The sequence below is a fragment of the Lemur catta genome, chromosome 4 (genome assembly GCF_020740605.2).
Source record: "Lemur catta isolate mLemCat1 chromosome 4, mLemCat1.pri, whole genome shotgun sequence".
NCBI lineage: Eukaryota > Metazoa > Chordata > Mammalia > Primates > Lemuridae > Lemur > Lemur catta.
In genome coordinates this window covers 57023007-57041367 of record NC_059131.1, presented here as the reverse complement: position 1 = coordinate 57041367, position 18361 = coordinate 57023007, and the positions used below count along the sequence as shown (strand labels likewise).

The 18361-nt window shown below is 45.7% G+C and overlaps 3 protein-coding genes across 8 annotated transcripts; all 3 read left to right on the top strand.

Annotated features, from left to right (window-relative positions):
• The first annotated feature begins 348 nt into the window (after positions 1 to 348).
• TPRKB (TP53RK binding protein) lies at positions 349 to 7085 on the top strand. 6 transcript variants are annotated; one of them, XM_045549877.1, is made up of 5 exons: positions 349 to 585; positions 3838 to 3937; positions 4547 to 4669; positions 6090 to 6266; positions 6897 to 7085. In XM_045549877.1, the coding sequence occupies exons 2-5, from the start codon at positions 3896 to 3898 to the stop codon at positions 6981 to 6983; spliced, it is 429 nt and encodes a 142-aa protein (XP_045405833.1). In that variant the 5' UTR covers positions 349 to 585; positions 3838 to 3895; the 3' UTR covers positions 6984 to 7085. The 6 variants fall into 6 exon arrangements, with proteins under 6 accessions (XP_045405833.1, XP_045405830.1, XP_045405829.1 ...); XM_045549874.1 differs by having other exon boundaries at positions 3778 to 3937; XM_045549873.1 differs by having other exon boundaries at positions 3775 to 3937.
• Positions 7086 to 8069: 984 nt separating this feature from the next.
• On the top strand, positions 8070 to 9538 carry LOC123637056 (multifunctional protein ADE2-like). Its single transcript, XM_045549872.1, is given in 2 exon segments — positions 8070 to 9006; positions 9008 to 9538. Coding segments are annotated over 2 exon segments (1269 nt in total). The 5' UTR covers positions 8070 to 8143; the 3' UTR covers positions 9414 to 9538.
• A 6692-nt stretch (positions 9539 to 16230) lies between these two features.
• LOC123637055 (putative N-acetyltransferase 8B) lies at positions 16231 to 17830 on the top strand. The gene is made up of 2 exons (XM_045549871.1): positions 16231 to 16367; positions 16970 to 17830. The coding sequence occupies exon 2, from the start codon at positions 17045 to 17047 to the stop codon at positions 17726 to 17728; it is 684 nt and encodes a 227-aa protein (XP_045405827.1). The 5' UTR covers positions 16231 to 16367; positions 16970 to 17044; the 3' UTR covers positions 17729 to 17830.
• Positions 17831 to 18361: the final 531 nt, after the last annotated feature.

Sequence of the window (18361 nt, the reverse complement as noted above, 5' to 3'; positions counted from 1 at the left end):
GACTCAAATTACTCAGCCTGCTCTAGATGAAGGAAGAGGTTGCCACCCTGTCTCTTAAGACAATCACCGAGGGCGGTCGGCTCCAGGGGATCCTCCCCAAATGATCGCTGGGAGAGCACAAGGCAAACTGAGTCCTGCCTACCCCGAAAAAAAACGGAGGGCTCTAGGGCATCGGAAACGTACGTAGAGCTCATCTTGGTCAATACTTGTGGTCGCACAGGAAGAAACCGAAGACTTCTCTTTGCAAGGCCCAACACCAGTTAAGACAAAGCTGAGACCCAAAGCCAGATCTCACTTTCCGGTTCCGGGCCGTAGATCCTTTCCACCTCCTTTGCCGGAAGTGACAGGTTCCCCTGTTCTTCGCGTCCGCAAGGGGATTTAGGCTTAGGAGGGGGGGCTTGCGGAGGAATAGGTGGGACGACGGCCCGGTGCCTCCCTCCCGCTAGTACGCAGAAAGACTCCGAGACCCCGGACCTGCCTACCCGGAAGCGGACCCAGGGAGGGCGAGGGTCGGGCACCAATTCCGGAATTTGAGGGCTTTGTTTCCGAGGGGGAGCGTTTCCGAGACGCACCGCGGCCCGGACGGTGAGTTCACCCAGCTTACTAGCTGTCTGGCCGGGCAGGGGAGGGCCCGAGCCCGGGCAGCTTTAGCGGTTTTCTTGGGCAATGCCTGTGGCTCCGTCAGCCGATATTTATCAAGCGCCTACCGAGGTCAGCCTCCTCCCCTCGAGAAATACAGTTAATGAGGAAACATAAAACTGATAGGCGAATGATTCACTTCAGTTGTGATTAGAAGGCAGGAGGAGCTAGTCCCGTGGCCCAGGGCGCTCTAGTAAACAGACTGCAAGTGGAGTTGACGGGGGGGAGGAATGAGCCTGGCAGAGATGAGGGAGGAGAGTCAGGGGAACTACCTGTTCGAGAGGGCAGAGTCGGAGAGAAAGCTTGGTGACTTGAAGCCGAGAGAGGGCCATTGCGGCGGTAGCAGAAGAGGCAGGCAGGGACCAGATCGTAAAGTATGGAACACAGTGACACAATTTAGGGCTTTATCATAAGAGCAGCAGAATGACAAAATCTGATTTACATTTTGAAAGGATCTCTTTGACGGCGGGTGGAGATTCCTATAGGGCAGGAATCGTGAGGAGAACTCTTAGGAGGCTACTGCTGTAGATGAGAGGTGGTGGCTTAGGGTATGGAAGACGAGTGGACAGATCAAAATTATATTTAGGCGGTAAGAATTCAGGTCTTTATGAATATGTGCATCTTTTAATATATTATAATGGGAATCTTACTGACCATATCTTTCTGTATCCATTTTTTTTCCATTGGACCTTAGCGTGACTGAAGATTGAACTATTGTGTGCCAGGACATTATTCACAAATTTTTTGTTTCTGTTTGTAATGGAAAAAGTCAGATATAAATCCACAAAGCCAGAGATAACTTACAAACTTTTTTAATAGGCAGCTTTTGGAAACCCCCACAGTTTGACCACATTTTATGTTTTGTTTTCCATTCAGATGTGGGGTTTCTTTTGGTTTTTTTTGTTTTGTTTTGTTTTGAGACGGAGTCTCTGTCCCCTGGGCTAGAGAGCCGCCGTCAGCCTAGCTCACGGCAACCTCAAACTCCTGGGCTCAAGTGATTCTCCTGCCTCAGCCTCCCCAGTAGCTGGGACTACAGGCATGTGCCACCATGCCCGGCTAATTTTTGTTTTTCCTATTTTTAGTAGAGATGAAGTCTTGCTCTTGGTCAGGCTGCTCTCGAACTCCTGAGCTCAAGTGATCCTCCCACCTTGGCCTCCCAGAGTGCTAGGATTACAGGCATGAGCCACTGTGCCTGGCCCCAATTAGATATTTTTACTTAAAGTTATTTATTGCTGTTTTCACACATCCTCAAGACCACAGTTTTAATGGTTGTTTAGTCACAACCAATCTTGTTATTGGCTAGATAGGTTGTTTTCAACTTTTCTCTGTTAAAATGATAAGAGGGACACATTATATAATCCTTGGATTGCCAATTAATTCCTTGAGAAAGAGCTCTAGAAATGGAAACTAGAAGGTAAAAGGATAAAGTAAAACCTATCAAATTGCCCCACCAAACTATCTCAAGATTGTGACTGAAATTGTTTTAAAGATCAAGTTTTTGGCTCCACCTGGTGGCTATCCCCTATAATCCTAGCACTCTGAGAGGCAGAGGCAAGAGGATCGCTTGAGGCCAGGAGTTCAAGACCAGCCTGAGCAAAATAGTGAGACTACATAAAATAGAAAACTTACCCTGGTGTGGTGGCATGTGCCTGTGGTCCCAGCTACTTGGGAGGCTGAGTCTGGGAGTTTGAGGTTACAATGAGCAATGATTGCACCACTGTACACTACCTGGGAAACAGATCCCCCCCCAAAATCAAATTTTTAATTTTTGCAATATACAGTTTGTTCAACATATAGTTATATCTTTCTAGTTATTCAATTTAAATTTATGTGTGTGTTTCTTTTCTTTCTTTCTTTCTTTCTTTCTTTTTTTTTTTTAGAGACAGGGTTTAACTCTGTCATCCAAGCTAGAGTATAGGAGTGCAGTGGCATGCTCACAGGTCACTGCAACCTCAAACTCATAGGCTCAAGTGATTTTCCTGCCTCAGCCTCCCAAGTAGCTGGGACTACAGGTGCCTGCCCAGCTAATCTTTGAAAATTTTTTGTAGAAACGGGGTCTTGCTATGTTGCACTGCTGGTCTCAAACTCCTGGACTCAAGCAATGACCCCACTTGGGCCTCCCAAAGTGCTAGGATTATGGGTGTGAGCCACCACAATTGGCTGGCAGCTATTCAAGTTGTCTTTTATGAGCTTTTATGTCTTTTTGTTTTGTTTTGGAGACAGAGTCTCGCTCTTTTGCCCTGGCTAGAGTGCTGTGGCATCAGCCTAGCTCACAGCAACCTCAGACTCCTGGGCTTAAGCAATCCTTCTGCCTCAGCCTCCTGAGTAGCTGAGACTACAGGCATGTGCCACCATGCCCGGCTAATTTTTTTTTCTATATATTTTTAGTTGTCCAGATAATTTCTTTCTATTTTTTAGTAGAGATGGGGTCTCACTTTTGCTCAGGCTGGTCTGAAACTCCTGACCTTGAGCGATCCTCCTGCCTCGGCCTCCCAGAGTGCTAGGATTACAGGCATGAACCACCATGCCTGACCAGCTTTTATGTCTTCATATATACCCCTGTCCTTTTCTTGTTAGGCTCATATCTAAGCCATATCTAAGGAAGGGCCAATGTTACTGGTTATTTAATAATTATACCTTGTCTGCCTAGTTTCCATGTGTGGAATGAATATCTTTGCATCAAGTGTGATATTTTATTCTTTAAAATTATTTTCTTCCTAACATTTGTGTTCAGGTCCTGCTAAAATAAAATGGTGAATCAGAAAGTTAAAAAGGCTAAGCTGGAGTAAGGTTGCATTAATACATAAAGAACCTGTGGTCCCCAAATTTCTGGCATTCTTCCCCTCCACCATGCATCTGAGCCTGCCCCGTCTGAGCAAACAGGGGCCCAGCTAGCTCCCTTGGCTTTTCCGCAGGAATGGCAAAGGAACTAGAAACAGCTCAGCAGGGTAGGGAAGACAGCATTTCTCCAGGATGCCAAATGCGTTTTGGAGATGAATTTCTTTAGTTTAACAGTTGTATCATCTTATTAAAGTTATTTTCATTTATTTGTTAGCAAGAATATTTATTAAGAAATGAATCATAATGTTAACTTTTAAACAAAAGAAATCTATCGGTCTTTTTGGTTTCATGCAGTAGAATCCTGCTTCTCTCTGAAATGCAGTTAACACATCAGCTGGACCTATTTCCCGAATGCAGGGTGACCCTCCTATTATTTAAAGATGTAAAAAATGCAGGAGACCTGAGGAAAAAGGCCATGGAAGGCACCATTGATGGTTCGTTGATAAATCCAACAGTGGTAAGTACAAAGTGTGAGAATGAATGAGCCCTACTGGGCATTTAAGAATATGTTAATTTTTTGTGATATTACAGGTCAGCCTAAAATTCTGTCCTCATCAGGTAAAAAATTCTTGTGCAAGTCAGACATGACCAACCATGAATTTAATGGTGAATGGAGGCAGAAGTGCCAGGCCCTGCCCTAGGAAATAGGAAAGGTTGTGATGTGGCTCTGACAAAATGGCAAATGCCTGGTGGTAAGTGAGAGAGCTGGGATTTGAACCCAGACATTCTTAGCCTTGGTTACTTCATCTATTACATATGAATAATATCAATTTCATAAGGTGATTTTGAGGATTAAAGAAAATACAAATGAAATGTTTAATGACATTTCCCATAACATCAGCCCTCAATAAATGTTATTTTAAAAAATTTTTTCTATTTATGTAAGTTCCTTGCAACTTTAAAATCCTATAATTTTCTGACTACCCAGGCCCTTGAGATGATAGGTTTGGAAATATAGTCCATAGGAACTGTGATGCAATAAAAGAGCTTGACACTGGAGTTAACATGAGATAGGACATGAGTCTTCAGATTCTATGTGTGTAATTTTTTTTTCTCTCTTTGGTAGATTGTCGATCCTTTTCAGATACTTGTGGCAGCAAACAAAGCAGTTCACCTCTACAAACTGGGAAAAATGAAGACAAGAACTCTATCTACTGAAATTATTTTCAACCTTTCCCCAAATAACAATGTAATGTGGAACTGACTGACTTTATTTATGTTGATGTTGTCATAATAACATACCTCCTCCAGTGTTGGGTTGGAAGCTAAATTCCTGCAATCTAATTGTTAGTGATAAACCAAAATAATAGCGAAGAGGGCTTTGGAGAAAGAGTTGAGGTTTAGCACTGGCTCACTAGATAGTCATTTTACATGTGAGTAGACAATAGTTTAGCTAAATTAAGTAAGGCTAGTTTTATCTGTCTTTCTTATCGTATAGGGTCAGGAAGATCCCTCAAGTATTTTTGCTTAAGAAACTCAGTCACCTAAATACTAAGACATTATATTTTGTGTGTTAGCATGCATATCTTTCACTCTCCCTGCAAACTCCTTTAGGGTAGAGTCTGTGTCTTTTACATATACCAGGAACTTTCTCCAATCTATTAACAGCACTTAACATATGCTCACTCACGTACCCAGTGCATAGCAAGAGCTTGTGATTTGAAATACTCAGTAGTGCTTCCTCAAAAGGTAATTGAACTAAAGACATCCCACATGTAGTACATGAAAAAATGACTGAAATTTTGCAAATGAAGTTCTAGTATTTATACTACTATTAATAACTCAACCAGGTACCAATATCATCAAGAGAAAAATTAGAAAGCCTATGGTATACTTTACACTTGATTGAAAAGTTTATGCATTGCAGTTATTTCAGCATGGTAATATAATTCTCCAGTATCTGGAATAAAATTTACCAGATAATTATTATTTCTTTGAGATCATTTGAAATAATTCAAGCAACTATTGAATTCAATAAACATCTATTGAACTTGTCCCTGTTCCAGTTACAATTCTAGGGGCAGAAAAAGCAAATACATTCCTATGAAGAGGCAGAGAAACAAAACAAAAGTTAAAATGCCATAGGATAAATGATATATGGGAATGTGAATTCAAATTTGGGGGAAGGACAAAGAAGCCATTCATTCTGGAGGCAGGAGGGTGCGGCAGGGAGTGGTATTTGAACTGTGGACCTTGAAGCACCTGCTCAGCAGCCAAACAGTGGGGAGAAAGACCTTCAGGGCAAAGGACAAAGCGTGCACAGGCAGAATGGCATGAAATGTGACAGGATCCCCAAGCGGTGCAGACTGGCCAGAAGACAGGAGTGCCTGGATGGAGGGTCACTTACGGCCAGGGGGAGGGGTGCTTTTGTGCAATCAAAAAGTCTGGCTTCGATTCTGCAGGAACAAGGTGCAGCTTTAAGGACAGAGTACTTTAGAGGCAGGGCCAGTAGATGTTGGAAAAGGATTACTGAAGGGAAAAACTAGGCAGAGAAAACTATCAGGGTATGAGAAATAAGAACCTGTCCAAGGAAGAGGGTAGATCAGGAGATGTATCAGACATAGGAAACACTGGTTAATTGTCTTTTGTTGTTTTGTACTTTTTCTTAGATTTCTGAGGCTTTGAAAAAATTTGGTATCTCAACCAGTGACACCTCAGTTCTAATTGTTTACATTGAAGAGGGAGAAAAACAAATAAATCAAGAATACCTAATATCTCAAGTAGAAGGTCATCAGGTTTCTCTGAGAAATCTTCCTGAAATAACAAATATTAAAGAAGTCAAAAAGGTTTGTAAGTTTTTAAAATTACTTGAAAAAATATATATGCACACACACAGAACTGGGAGGTGCAGGTTTATGTAAAATATATGAATAATTACAAACCTGTTAACAAAGCATTCTCCACTTTAAGAAAGCAGATCCTAGGGCCAGGTGCAGTGGCTTATGCTTGTCACCCCCAGCACTTTGGGAGGTTGAGGCAGCCGAATTGCTTGAGCCCAGGAGTTCAAGGTTGCAGTGAGCTCTGATGGTGCCAGTGCACTTCAGCCTGGGCAGCAGAGTGAGCCCCTGTCTCTCAAAAAAAAAAGAGAGAAAGTAGATACCTTTTAAATATCAAGCTTCAGTGTGTACATTTAAGATGCAAAATAAATATAGTATGAAGTTAATATCTGGATGTGTGCTTTTGAAATTGATACAAATTTGGCTTTTATGTTGAGAGAGTTATCACCATAACTGTAGATTGAAGTGAATATTTGACAAATTATGAATTGCCATCCAGTTTCAATATTTTAATCACGTTTGTAATTTCAGAACATTAACAGTTATAATCAAATTAAATAATTTCACTTATACATGTTTCTATATGAAAATTTGTGCATGAATATATACCAAGTCATAATTTGTCTTTCATTTTTACAGATATATAAACTCTCTTCACAGGAAGAATGTATGGGGACATTATTGGATGGTATCATTTGTAGAATGTCAACAAAAGATGTTTTGTGATATGTTGGAAATAGTAACAAATTTCAGCATTGAAGAAGCCATTGATTTTATTTGCATGTAATTGGAATAAAAATTGCAAACACTTATTGAATGCCTACAGTATACTAGATGTTTGCCTTAGTGGTTTTATATCTATCGGTTCATATCCCTCCCCTTACTGTAGCTACTCCACCACACCTCCTCTAAGCCTCTGGATGCTGGTTCTAAATGTTTTACATGCACAAATTCATTTAATTCTCACAGAACTTTATGAGGTAGATAACTGTTATTACCCCCATTATATATAGGAAGCAACTAAGAGATTACAGAAATATTAACTTGCTCAAGATCATACAGCTAGTATAAAATTGTCTTTTATGAATGGTTTGATTTCTTTTCTCACTTTATCTTATATTTCATTGTATCAGTCAAGATTTACTAGGTCATGAGCAAGCAAACTTCTGTGAAGAGCCAGATGTTAAATATTTTCAGCTTTGCGGGCTGTATGGTCTCTGTTATGACCATTCAGCTCTGCTATTGTAGTGTGAAAGCACTCACAGGCAATACAGAATGTTGACCGTGGTGTGTCCCAATAAAATTTTATTTACAAAAACAAGTGGCTGGCAGGATTTGACCTGAGGGCCATAGTTTGTGGACTCTATGTTAGTTAGGCTTAGTTGGGCTGCAGTTACAGTCCCTAAAGCTAACTGGCTTAATGCAACACAGGTTTGTCTTGCTCATTCTGCAGCTGGTATGAATTAGTAGGAAGAGTCATCATGGTGACTCAGGAACCCAGGCTGCTGAAGGCTTCATCTCAACAGGCTCTCCATGGATGGAAGCACAACTGGAAGGGAGGCTCCATGTGGAAGTGATAGCTAGTTTGTTTTATTGGCCAAGCCAGCCATGTGGCAACACCAACTTCAGAAAAGGTGGGGAATTGTAATCCTACCACGTGCTACAAAGTGGAGAGGTAGAAATACTTAAGAAGAAAGTATACAGTTAACATTTCCTGCACAGTTACTATACTCTAGGCACTTTATATGTGCTATCTCATTTAGTCTACAATCCTAAGATTTTACGAGTGAGGAAACAGAATTAGTGTTTCTACCCTGTATTTCAAAAAATTTCAAATCTACATAACAATTGAAAATATTACAATTTCAGGCAGCCCACTCGGGATAATGGCGACAGTTGAGGTGTTGAACATTGGTCAAAAACTGTATGAGGGTAAAACAAAAGAAGTCTATGAATTGTTAGATAGTCCAGGAAAAGTCCTCCTGCAGTCCAAGGACCAGATTACAGGAGGAAATGCAGCTAGAAAAAATCACCTGGAAGGAAAAGCTGCAATCTCAAATAAAATTACCTGTTGTATTTTTCAGCTGTTACAGGAAGCAGGTATCAAAACTGCTTTCACCAAAAAATGTGGAGAGACAGCTTTCATTGCACCCCAGTGTGAAATGATACCAATTGAATGGGTTTGCAGAATAGCAACTGGTTCTTTTCTTAAAAGAAATCCTGGTGTTAAGGAAGGATATAAGTTTTACCCACCTAAAGTGGAAATGTTTTTCAAGGATGATGCCAATAATGACCCACAGTGGTCTGAGGAACAGCTAATAGCTGCGAAATTTTGCTTTGCTGGACTTGTTATAGGCCAAACTGAAGTTGACATCATGAGTCACGCTACACAGGCTATTTTTGAAATACTGGAGAAATCCTGGTTGCCCCAAAACTGTACACTGGCACTGGTTGATATGAAGATTGAATTTGGTGTTGATATAACCACCAAAGAAATTGTTCTTGCTGATGTTATTGATAATGATTCCTGGAGACTCTGGCCATCAAGAGATCGAAGCCAACAGAAAGATAAGCAGTCTTATCGGGACCTCAAAGAAGTAACTCCTGAAGGGCTCCAGATGGTGAAGAAAAACTTTGAGTGGGTTGCAGAGAGAGTAGAGTTGCCTTTGAAATCAGAAAGTCAGTGCAGGGTTGTAGTATTGATGGGCTCAACTTCTGATTTTGGTCACTGTGAGAAAATCAAGAAGGCGTGGAAATTTTGGCATTCCATGTGAACTTCGGTTAACATTTGCCCATAAAGGACCAGATGAAACTCTGAGGATTAAAGCTGAGTATGAAGGGGATGGCATTCCTACTGTATTTGTGGCAGTGGCAGGCAGAAGCAATGGTTTGGGACCAGTGATGTCTGGGAACACTGCATATCCAGTTATCAACTGTCCTCCCCTCACACCGGACTGGGGAGCTCAGGATGTGTGGTCCTCTCTTCAACTACCCAGTGGTCTGGGCTGTTCAACCGTACTTTCTCCGGAGGGATCAGCTCAGTTTGCCGCTCAGATATTTGGATTAAACAACTATTTGGTATGGTGCGAGCTGCGAGCAAGCATATTGAACACGTGGATTTCCTTGAAGTTGGCTGACAAGAAAATCAGAATGTAATTTATAAGAAAGAATGGCATTGCATTTTTTAGGGGAAACCTACAATTTCTAGTTTAGCTTCAGGAAAAAAATTAGGCAAAATGAAAAGAGGGTTTAAAATCGGAAAACAAAATGTGTTCGTAAATGAATGCTTCTCTAGATTCATGGATTAGTAAACTAATAGCATATTTATTAATATTTCTTTATAGGTAGTGAATTTTTTTGTAATGTTAGTTAACTTTATTCACATCTTTTCAAGTAAATGCAATATTAACACTTTTTTTTTTAAAAAAAGAAAATATTACAATTTCACATAAATTCAGCATTTGTTAACCCTTTCTGCATTTGCTTGCTCTCTGCTCTTTAGCTACATACACACACATAGTTCTTTTGTTGCTGAACTGCTTCAAAGTATGTTGCTGATATGGCACTTTACCCCACATTGTGTTTGGTTGTCCTGTCTCTTAGTGTTTGATCTAGAAAAGTCCCTTTTTAAAAATGATGTTGACATTTTTTTTGAAGACACGAGATACCTTCCAGGATTCCATGCAATCTGGATGTGTTCTGATTAGTGTCAGTTTACATATTTTTAGGGATAATAGTAAATAGATGGTTTTTGTGGCCTCACTGTTGCATCTCATCAGGAGGCACATAATGTCATTTGGTCCTATTATGGCTGATGCTAAGTTTGATCCCTTGGTTAATATGATGCCCTGCCAGATCTCTCCATTATAAAGGCATCTTTTCCCATGAAGTTTAGAGAGTTAAAGCTGCCCAAAAGCTCAAAGTGCCAACTTCAGGATTAAAATTCAGATCTGGGTAACCCTGTGCTCTTAACGACTCCATCACTTTGCCTCTTCCCAGGCCATCACCCTCATCATTCTTTTTTTTTTTTTTTTGTCACCCAGGTTAGAGTGCAGTGGCATCATCATAGCTCACTGGAACCTCAAATTCCTGGGCTCAAGTGGTCCTCCTGCCTCAGCCTCCCAAGAAGCTAGGACTATAGGCGTACACCACCATGCCCAGCTAATTTTTCTATATTTTTATAGAGATGGAGCCTCTTGCTTGGGATGATCTCGAACTTCTGGCGGTAAGTGATTCTCCCGCTTTGGTCTCTCAAGGTGTTAGGATTACTGATGTGAGCCACTGCACCCGTCCTCAACATTCTTTTAAACTGATGAATAACATATCACATGTAATCATTCTCCTGTTTTTACACAATGTCGCTTTCAATTTTTCACTTCACTTTTGCAAATAAATCTTTGTACATATTTCTATTTCCCTAGGATAGCTTTGCCAAAATGGAAGTATTGGGTATAAGAGTATGAACTCCTTAATGACTTTTAATACCAGAAAGGTGCCATTTTGTACTCCTGATAGCAGTCTACAAGCATGTCTATGTCACATAGGTTGCCTATAAGACAGCAATCTTTCCTTTCTAATTTTAAACATTTCTGCCATCTTGGGATGTTGGCCTACTGGTAAAATTGAACTCATGTTTATTATGTTATGAAGAGGATTTTTTTTCTGTTTTTGTTTTTTTGAGACAAGGTCTCACTCTGTCATCCAGGCTTGAGTTCAGTGGTGACATCATAGCTCACTACATGCTCAACTCCTGAGTGCAAGCAATCCTTCTGCATCAGCCTCTGGAATGACTGAGCCTACAGCCATGCACCATGACGACCAGCTAATTTTTCTATTTTTAGTAGAGAGAGAGTCCTGTTCTTTCTCAGGCTGGTCTCCAACTCCTGGCCTCAAGCAATCCTTCAACCTCAGCCTCCCAAAGTGCTAGGATTACAGGCGTGAGCCACCGGGCCCGGCCTGAATAGGATTTTTATTTCTGTGACTATAGGTGATGATGCAGTGAGCTATGATGTTTCTGAAACATGGTCTCTCCTAAGGCAACTTAGGGAGACCCTGCCTCAAGAACAAAACAATTGATCTAGTTTAATACTACCCAAACTTTTGGGATCACAAACACCTTTGAAAATCTGATGTCGAAAATGAACTCATAAGTTTGCACACAGTAATAAGTTTAAGGAGCCCCTGAAAGTGTCCAAGTTAAGCCTGAACCAGCCCCTCACTTTTTATTTGGGGAGGCTGCAGCTGAGCCCTGTCTCCCCAGGCAGAGGTCTGTGCTTTTAGTGGGAAAAATAGGACACCGCAGCAAGGAATAGAGGCTCACTGGCTACCCCACCTCTGATTAAGGAAACTCTGGTGAAGCTTTTCAAAGGACTGGATTTTAGATGTTTTGTTTCAGGTTTTCTGTGTGGCTGATTGATTCTATTCCTAAGCCTGGCTGCCAGGAGTGAACTTGAGTTGCTGATTCTATACATCAACTCTGAAGAGGAGTAGATAAACTCTAGAATAACAGTCTGTTCCCAGGAGGAGAAAGTGTCTGGCCTTCCTCTGAGGGGAGCCTCTGTCCCTGCCCCGAAACCATCCTGCCCTCTAGTCTGCGGGCTTCTGAAAGAAACAGAAAGGACTCAAGGCCAAACCAGCCACTTAACCTGGGGGATGGATACTCAGCAGAATTAGGCTGGCCCACCATGCCACCAACCATGAAGTTTGGGGTTTGGGAAAATCTAGCCAAGTGCCCTGCACCATATTGTGAGGCTACCCTAAGGCCCAACCACAGGACCTTTGCACACCCTCTGCTCTGCTTGGGAATTCCCAAACTTGCTGTGGGCCCCCTACCCTCACCTGCAACCAGCACCTTTCTTCATTTCGATGTCACCATCCTCTCCAGCCCAAACAGCATTTATCTGCTCTCTGGAGGCAGGGAATACTGGCTAGCCAAGGATTCTTCCAGACACGGACACTGGGAAGCTCCAAAGCCTTGCATTAACTCCTGCAGTTTCCCTTGGATTTTGGCTAAAACCTCCTACCCTGGTCACTGAGGCTCAGGGCTGGACTGAAGGTAGTAAAGAAGGACAAACACTATGGAACAAAATCCTCACTGCACAGCACTGTGAATGTGCTTAGTGCCTCTGAACTGCACACTTAAAAATGGTCATAATGGTAAATTCTGTTATGTATATTCCACAACAATAAAAAAAGGAAACAGTTCTCACAGGTTAACACTTCCCACATCATCCTGCATATCTGCAGTAGTTTAAGCTCTGAACTAGATGGTGATGTCGGGGTTCAGAAAATGATACCCCCAAATATGCTGCTTTTATTTGCAGATTACATCAAACTAGAGACAGTTGGGGAGCAGCAAATGCCAGGAGGGAGTTTCACTGACTTTCCCTTATCTGCCTAGAGGCAATTAGTTCCTCTGAAGGAACCTTGTGAACCAGGGAAAATTAACCGATATCACAAGAGAAGAAAGTGCACACAGAGAGACTTTGCACTCCGGGGCCTTATGTTCTTTGCAGATCCACTTGTGCTCACATGGGTGCTCACCAGCACTGTTACCTAACCTGTCCTGCCTGGGTCACCCCCATGTGGGCAGTGCTCACTGTGACTCACCCCTCAGCCCCCAGGCTGCAGTCCTTCCCCATCTTTATCCAGGTGCTGGTGTGCTTGGGACAGGACCCCTTTTAATGTAACCCCAAGCTGGCTCTTGCTGTGAAATGTACATCTAGTCCCGAGAAAATGTGAGTGAGTTCCCATGTGAACAATCTTTGACACTTGGAATGCTGGGGCATAAGCCCTCAGTGGTGGTGAGCCAGGACGCACCCAACTTCCACAGGGGCTGCAGAACAGCCGACATCCCATGAGGTCAGCCAGGCTTGGGAGGAAGCTGACCCTGTGCACAGCATAGCAGAAACACCACGAGTCAAGCCCGCCTTCAGGTCACCCTCTCTCTCTTCCTGGGGTTGAGCATTTCATGAACCATTAGATCACCTCTAGTACTTGAGCCAATTTTGGGTGACTTTTCAATATTTGCAACATGAAAGTCCTAACTGTCAAGTTCAGCCTCCTAACAAAGTAATTCTGGACTTGGATGTCCCTACCATTGCCCTGTTCCCAGATCCCCATCAGGTGTGTCCTCCAGAGGGTGGCAGCTAGACCTCCAACCTCTGGTGCCTTAAGGCCAAGCCCCAGGGCCTGGCCCATGGCCACGGTTTGTTGAATGAACAAACAAATCTTTCAGGTCTCACGAAGAAAACCCAGGACTCTATCAAGCAAGCCACAGGCTGGGCGGGGTGGCTCACACCTGTAATCCGAGCACTCTGGGAGGCTGAGGCGGGAGGATCGCTTGAGGTCAGGAGTTCGAGACCAGCCTGAGCAAGAGCGAGACCCTGTCTCTACTAAAAATAGAAAGAAATTATATGGACAGCTAAAAATATATATAGAAAAATTAGCTGGGCATGGTGGCGCATGCCTGTAGTCCCAGCTACTTGGGAGGCTGAGGCAAAAGGATTGCTTGAGCCCAGGAGTTTGAGGTTGTTGTGAACTAGGCTGACACCACAGCACTCTAGCCTGGGCAACAGAGCGAGACTCTGTCTCAAAAAAAAGAAAAAAGAAAAGAAAAAGAAAAAAAGGAAAGCCACAAAAATGCAGAAGTGACACTTAACATTGGGACAGACGAGAAGCCTGAAGTAAACTGAGGCAGCTGTACTTTGGGGGAGCCGCAGCAACCAGCAAGCACACAGGGACAGAGAGCACAGGGACAGGCACAACCCCTCACCCTGCACTTGACCCTCAGGTTTCTGGCTGGTTTATTAGTCGCACTCACGTTGGGAACACACAAGTGTACTTTGGAGCCCTCTGTTCACCCCTTTTGCTTCCTAGGTCAACTTTTGCTAAACATTGAAATATTCATAGGAAATATTGAAATGTACCAAGAACAATTTAACACCCACGGACTGGCCACCCAGAACTCACGTTGTCACAGCTAGACTTTACCCTGGAGGTCCCCTGGGATGCCAAAGAGCTGGATCTCAGCAGCCTCCACCCACCGGCCCCGGATCCCAGCTGCCGGCTTCCAACGAGCACGGCTGCGGGACAGCACCTGCAGGGCAAGGCTCCATCCCTCCAGATCTGGTCGCTCCAGGCTCCTCGTGGACGCTCTGGCCAGAAACCTGGCTGTCATCTCTGACCCTTTCCTTGTCCTCATCCCCGGGTGAATCATTCTAACTCCTGCCATTTCTGCCGCCAAATGCACCTCCAGTGGTCCCAGTGTCTACACCTTGACCGCCTGCCTCTGGTCAAACCACTGCTGTGTCTTGGGCCTCTGGGGGCCCACAGGGCTCCTTTGTGAATCCCAAATAAGGCACGGGGTCAAGTAACGCGGCCTGCTGGGAGCACAGTTTAGTGGGCAAATAATGTCTTTGTGCAAACAGGAAGAAGGTGCCGTGTCCTTTGTCCAGACTCAGCTCCGTGCCACGCTCATGGCCTGGCAAGCTGAGGAAGGCTTGACTTAGTTCCCACGAGCCCCTCTTGGCCAGGTACCATGGTCCAGAGGGCACCTGCACACCTGCATTGGGGACCTTTGTGTCACCTGGATGCTGCACGGACCTCCGGGGGTACCTGCTTCCAACCCTGCCTCCTCAAATGCACTCTCCACGTGCAGCCAGAGTGATGTGTGTGCCCTGGAGCACAAACACACACACACACACACACACACACACAAACACACACACGCACACCCAGCAGGTGCCCATGGCCTCCCCTCGCTCTTGGAATAGTCCAGACTATGTCACCAGGATGGTAGACCCTGCGTGGCCAGGCCCCTGCTGCCCTCTCCCACTCTCTCCAGCCACAGCCACGTTGGCCATCCGTCCCTGAAGGCTTTCCCTGTGTCCCACCTCAGGGCCTCCAGGCTTCTGTTCCCTCAGCCTGAAACGCTCCCTCACCTGCCTTGCTCAGGCCTCCCTCTCCTTCTGGTCCTCCCTGGGGAGCAGCCAGCGCGTCTGTCTCCCTCCAAGCCCTTGTCGTGGTCGTCATGGCCGGGAGAGGTGTCCTCCGGTGTCCCAGACACCGAGAGCTCCTGAGCAACTCCGAAGCGTGGACCCCACGTCCGCCGGCTTCCCTGCTTCACCCCAAGTGCCCACACGGCCTGGCCCACGACGATCATGAACTGAATATCACACACAAAGGCCTGCTTGCACTTGGGACCCTCCCTTCAGGAAGCCCTGAGAATATTCAGCCTTATCTGGTCTGCAAATTTAGAGCACGTGGGGAGAGGTGGGAGCTAACTTTTGGAAGGGAAACCTTCCTTTGATAGCTTGTAAGTTCTGTGTTTTTCAGGTGTTTTGCTTTTGCCTGTTTTACTGTTCCCTCGACAGTGGGAAATGTTTAACCGCTCGTATGGCACAGGCTCTGAGCAACAAGCAGAACACACACCAGGTGCACGGCGTGCTGTGCCTGTCAGCTGTGTGTCGGGGTGCTCCTAGCTGGACTTGACACCCAGAACATCAAGCATGCATCAGACACAACTGCTGAGTGAATGAATGAAGGAATGAATGAATGGATGAAGGAAGGTGGAAGGGGGTGAGGTAAGTGCAAGAACTGTCAACGTCGATTTCCGTGGACCAGGTAAAGCTTTGGTGGAAAGAAGCCTAGCTGTGAGGGGCCTTGTTGCCGAGCCAGGGGCCTTGGCCTCAGGCTGGCGATGAGCCAGCCGAGGGTGAATGGCGCTAGCAGCTGTGTGCAGGGGACTGGGATGGGTCGCAGAGAGCACCAGGCGTGCCGAGTGCGACAGGCTCCGGTCCTAAGTGCCACTGCGAGAGGGTCTAAGGCGTCAGGGAGGGGAGCCCCCCGTGCTGTTCCCTGGGCACCCGCTCCAGGCACATTTCCCGGTGACCACAAAGGGGAACGCACACTGGGCTCCCTGCTGAGTCAGACCAGCTCGTTGACCCTGGGGTTGATGATTATCAAACACAGCCAGGAGCCAGCCAGTGAGGGGACTGAGCATCCACGCCTGTCCCGGAGGTGTGGCAGGCCCTGGACAGTCTCTCCTGGAAGCCCTGAGAGGCTGAGGGCTGAGGCTGTGCCGGACACTCAAGGCTCCCGCGGTGGCAGGTGAGGGATGCGGGTGGGAGGACAGAGCTGTGAGTTGGACCTTCCTCGGGATGTTGAGGCCCGGCCAATCTTGGTGTTTGCATCTTATGGCAACGTAAAAATGTGCAGCCAAGGGGGAAAGAGCCTTTGCTGAAACTTGTGCTTGTGAGCACAGGATTTCTGCCATGTATGGGCCCTGGAGAGGGACGAAAGGGCTGGGGACATTAGCCTGGCTGCTGCAGGTGTCACTCCAATGTACCAAGAAGCTGAGAGAGCCACAAAAAGGGAAAACAGGGTGGAGGGGAAGGTAGTTTATATATCACTGCTCTTTGAAAGTTATTACATCCTCAGAGCAGTCCCACAAGGGAGGTTTTATTTTACACTGTTCTACACACAAAGAAACAGAGGCTCAGAGAAGTTAAGTGGCATGCCCAAGGTCACACAGCTAGAAAGCAATGGAACCAGGATTTAAATGCTGGTGTTCTGGACCCTACCTTCTCCCAGTGGCGGTGGCTGCTTCCTCCTGAGCAAAAGCAGAAAGACACCTTCTTGAGCAGGATCTCCCCGTTCCTGCGAGGCTTCGAGGCATGGGGCACTCACGTGGCTTTCTGTCTCTTCTCCAGGACTGCCGGGAAGGCGTGCAGGAACTCCTGACTGTCTCTGTTGGACCCTGAGATTGAAGACACAGAGGTCTCCCGATGGCTCCTTATCTCATCCGCAAATACCAGGAGAGCGACCGCAAGTGGGTGGTGGGCTTGCTCTCCCGGGGGATGACCGAGCACATTCCCACCACTTTCCGCCACATGCTGAAGCTGCCCCGGACTGTCTTGCTCTTATCCGGGGGTCCCCTGGCCTTACTCCTGCTCTCTGGCTCCTGGCTCCTGGCTCTCACTTTCAGCCTCGCCCTCCTGCCTGTCTTGTGGTTCCTTGCTGGACGTCCCTGGAGGGAGTACGTAGACACGGCTTTGCGCACAGACATGGCTGACATCACCAAATCCTACCTGAGTGAGCCTGGCTCCTGCTTCTGGGTGGCTGAGTCTGAGAAGAGGGTGGTGGGCACAGTGGGAGCTCTGCCCGTTGACGACCCCACTTTGCAGGAGAAGCGGTTGCAGCTGTTTCACCTCATTGTGTCCCCTGAGCACCGTGGTCAAGGGATAGCAAAAGCCCTGATCAGGACTGTCCTCCAGTTTGCCCGGGACCAGGGGTATGGTGAAGTTGTCCTTGACACCAGCATATTGCAGCCATCTGCCCTGGGCCTCTACCAGGGCGTGGGCTTCCAGAAGACGGGCCAGTCATTCCACAGCATGAGTGCGTGGCTAGTGGATCTTCAGGAAGTTCATTTCATCTACCGCCTCCCTTCTGCTCAGGCGGGGGGCCGGTGATCTCCTTCTTTGTGTATCAGTCAGGAGAGGATCCTCAGTGCTGGAGCAACAAGCAAAGCTGACCTTTCAGTGCTCACACAATAAAAGCTTACTGACCATTCACATCAGAGTCCCAGTGTGTGGTGGGGCGGTGGTGTATGTGGTATTGGTCCATCAGTCTTTGTGGGTCACGTCTGTTTTGTTTTGTAGTGCCATGATGATGTTGCATAAGAAAACACCACAAAACAATAATCAGCAATTATTTAGCACATGAGACTACAGGTCAGCAGTTTTGGCGGGTTTGGGTGGGCTTGGCTGGGCAGAGCCTCTGGTCTCAGGTGGCTGAGCCAACCCCATCCTACAAAGACCATGTGGTTTGGCTAAAGTGACAGGGTGATGGAGTTCTTGTTTCCCAGCAGGCTAGCTCAGGCATGGTTTTCAGGTAATTGCAGAGAAGCAAAAACAAAAGCAGAAACAAGGAAATGCACTTTGAAGTCCCTGCAGGTGTCACATCTACTGACATCTGGGACTCAGGGGAAGAGATGGACCTGCCTCTGTAGTGAGAGCAGCTGCAAAATCACATGGCAAAGGGGTGGGCCCTGGCCATGGGGAACAATCGGGGCCAGTGACCCAGTCAGACCTGTTTGGCCCCAA

Bases quoted from the DNA above. Each gene is read 5' to 3' on its own strand.
- TPRKB (XM_045549874.1), top strand. From the start codon at position 3,797: ATGCAGTTAACACATCAGCTGGACCTATTTCCCGAATGCAGGGTGACC. The intron at 4,670-6,089 runs GTAATGTGGAAC...ACTTTTTCTTAG, and splicing joins ACCTTTCCCCAAATAACAAT to ATTTCTGAGGCTTTGAAAAA. The intron at 6,267-6,896 runs GTTTGTAAGTTT...TCATTTTTACAG, and splicing joins ATATTAAAGAAGTCAAAAAG to ATATATAAACTCTCTTCACA.
- LOC123637055 (XM_045549871.1), top strand. From the start codon at position 17,045: ATGGCTCCTTATCTCATCCGCAAATACCAGGAGAGCGACCGCAAGTGG.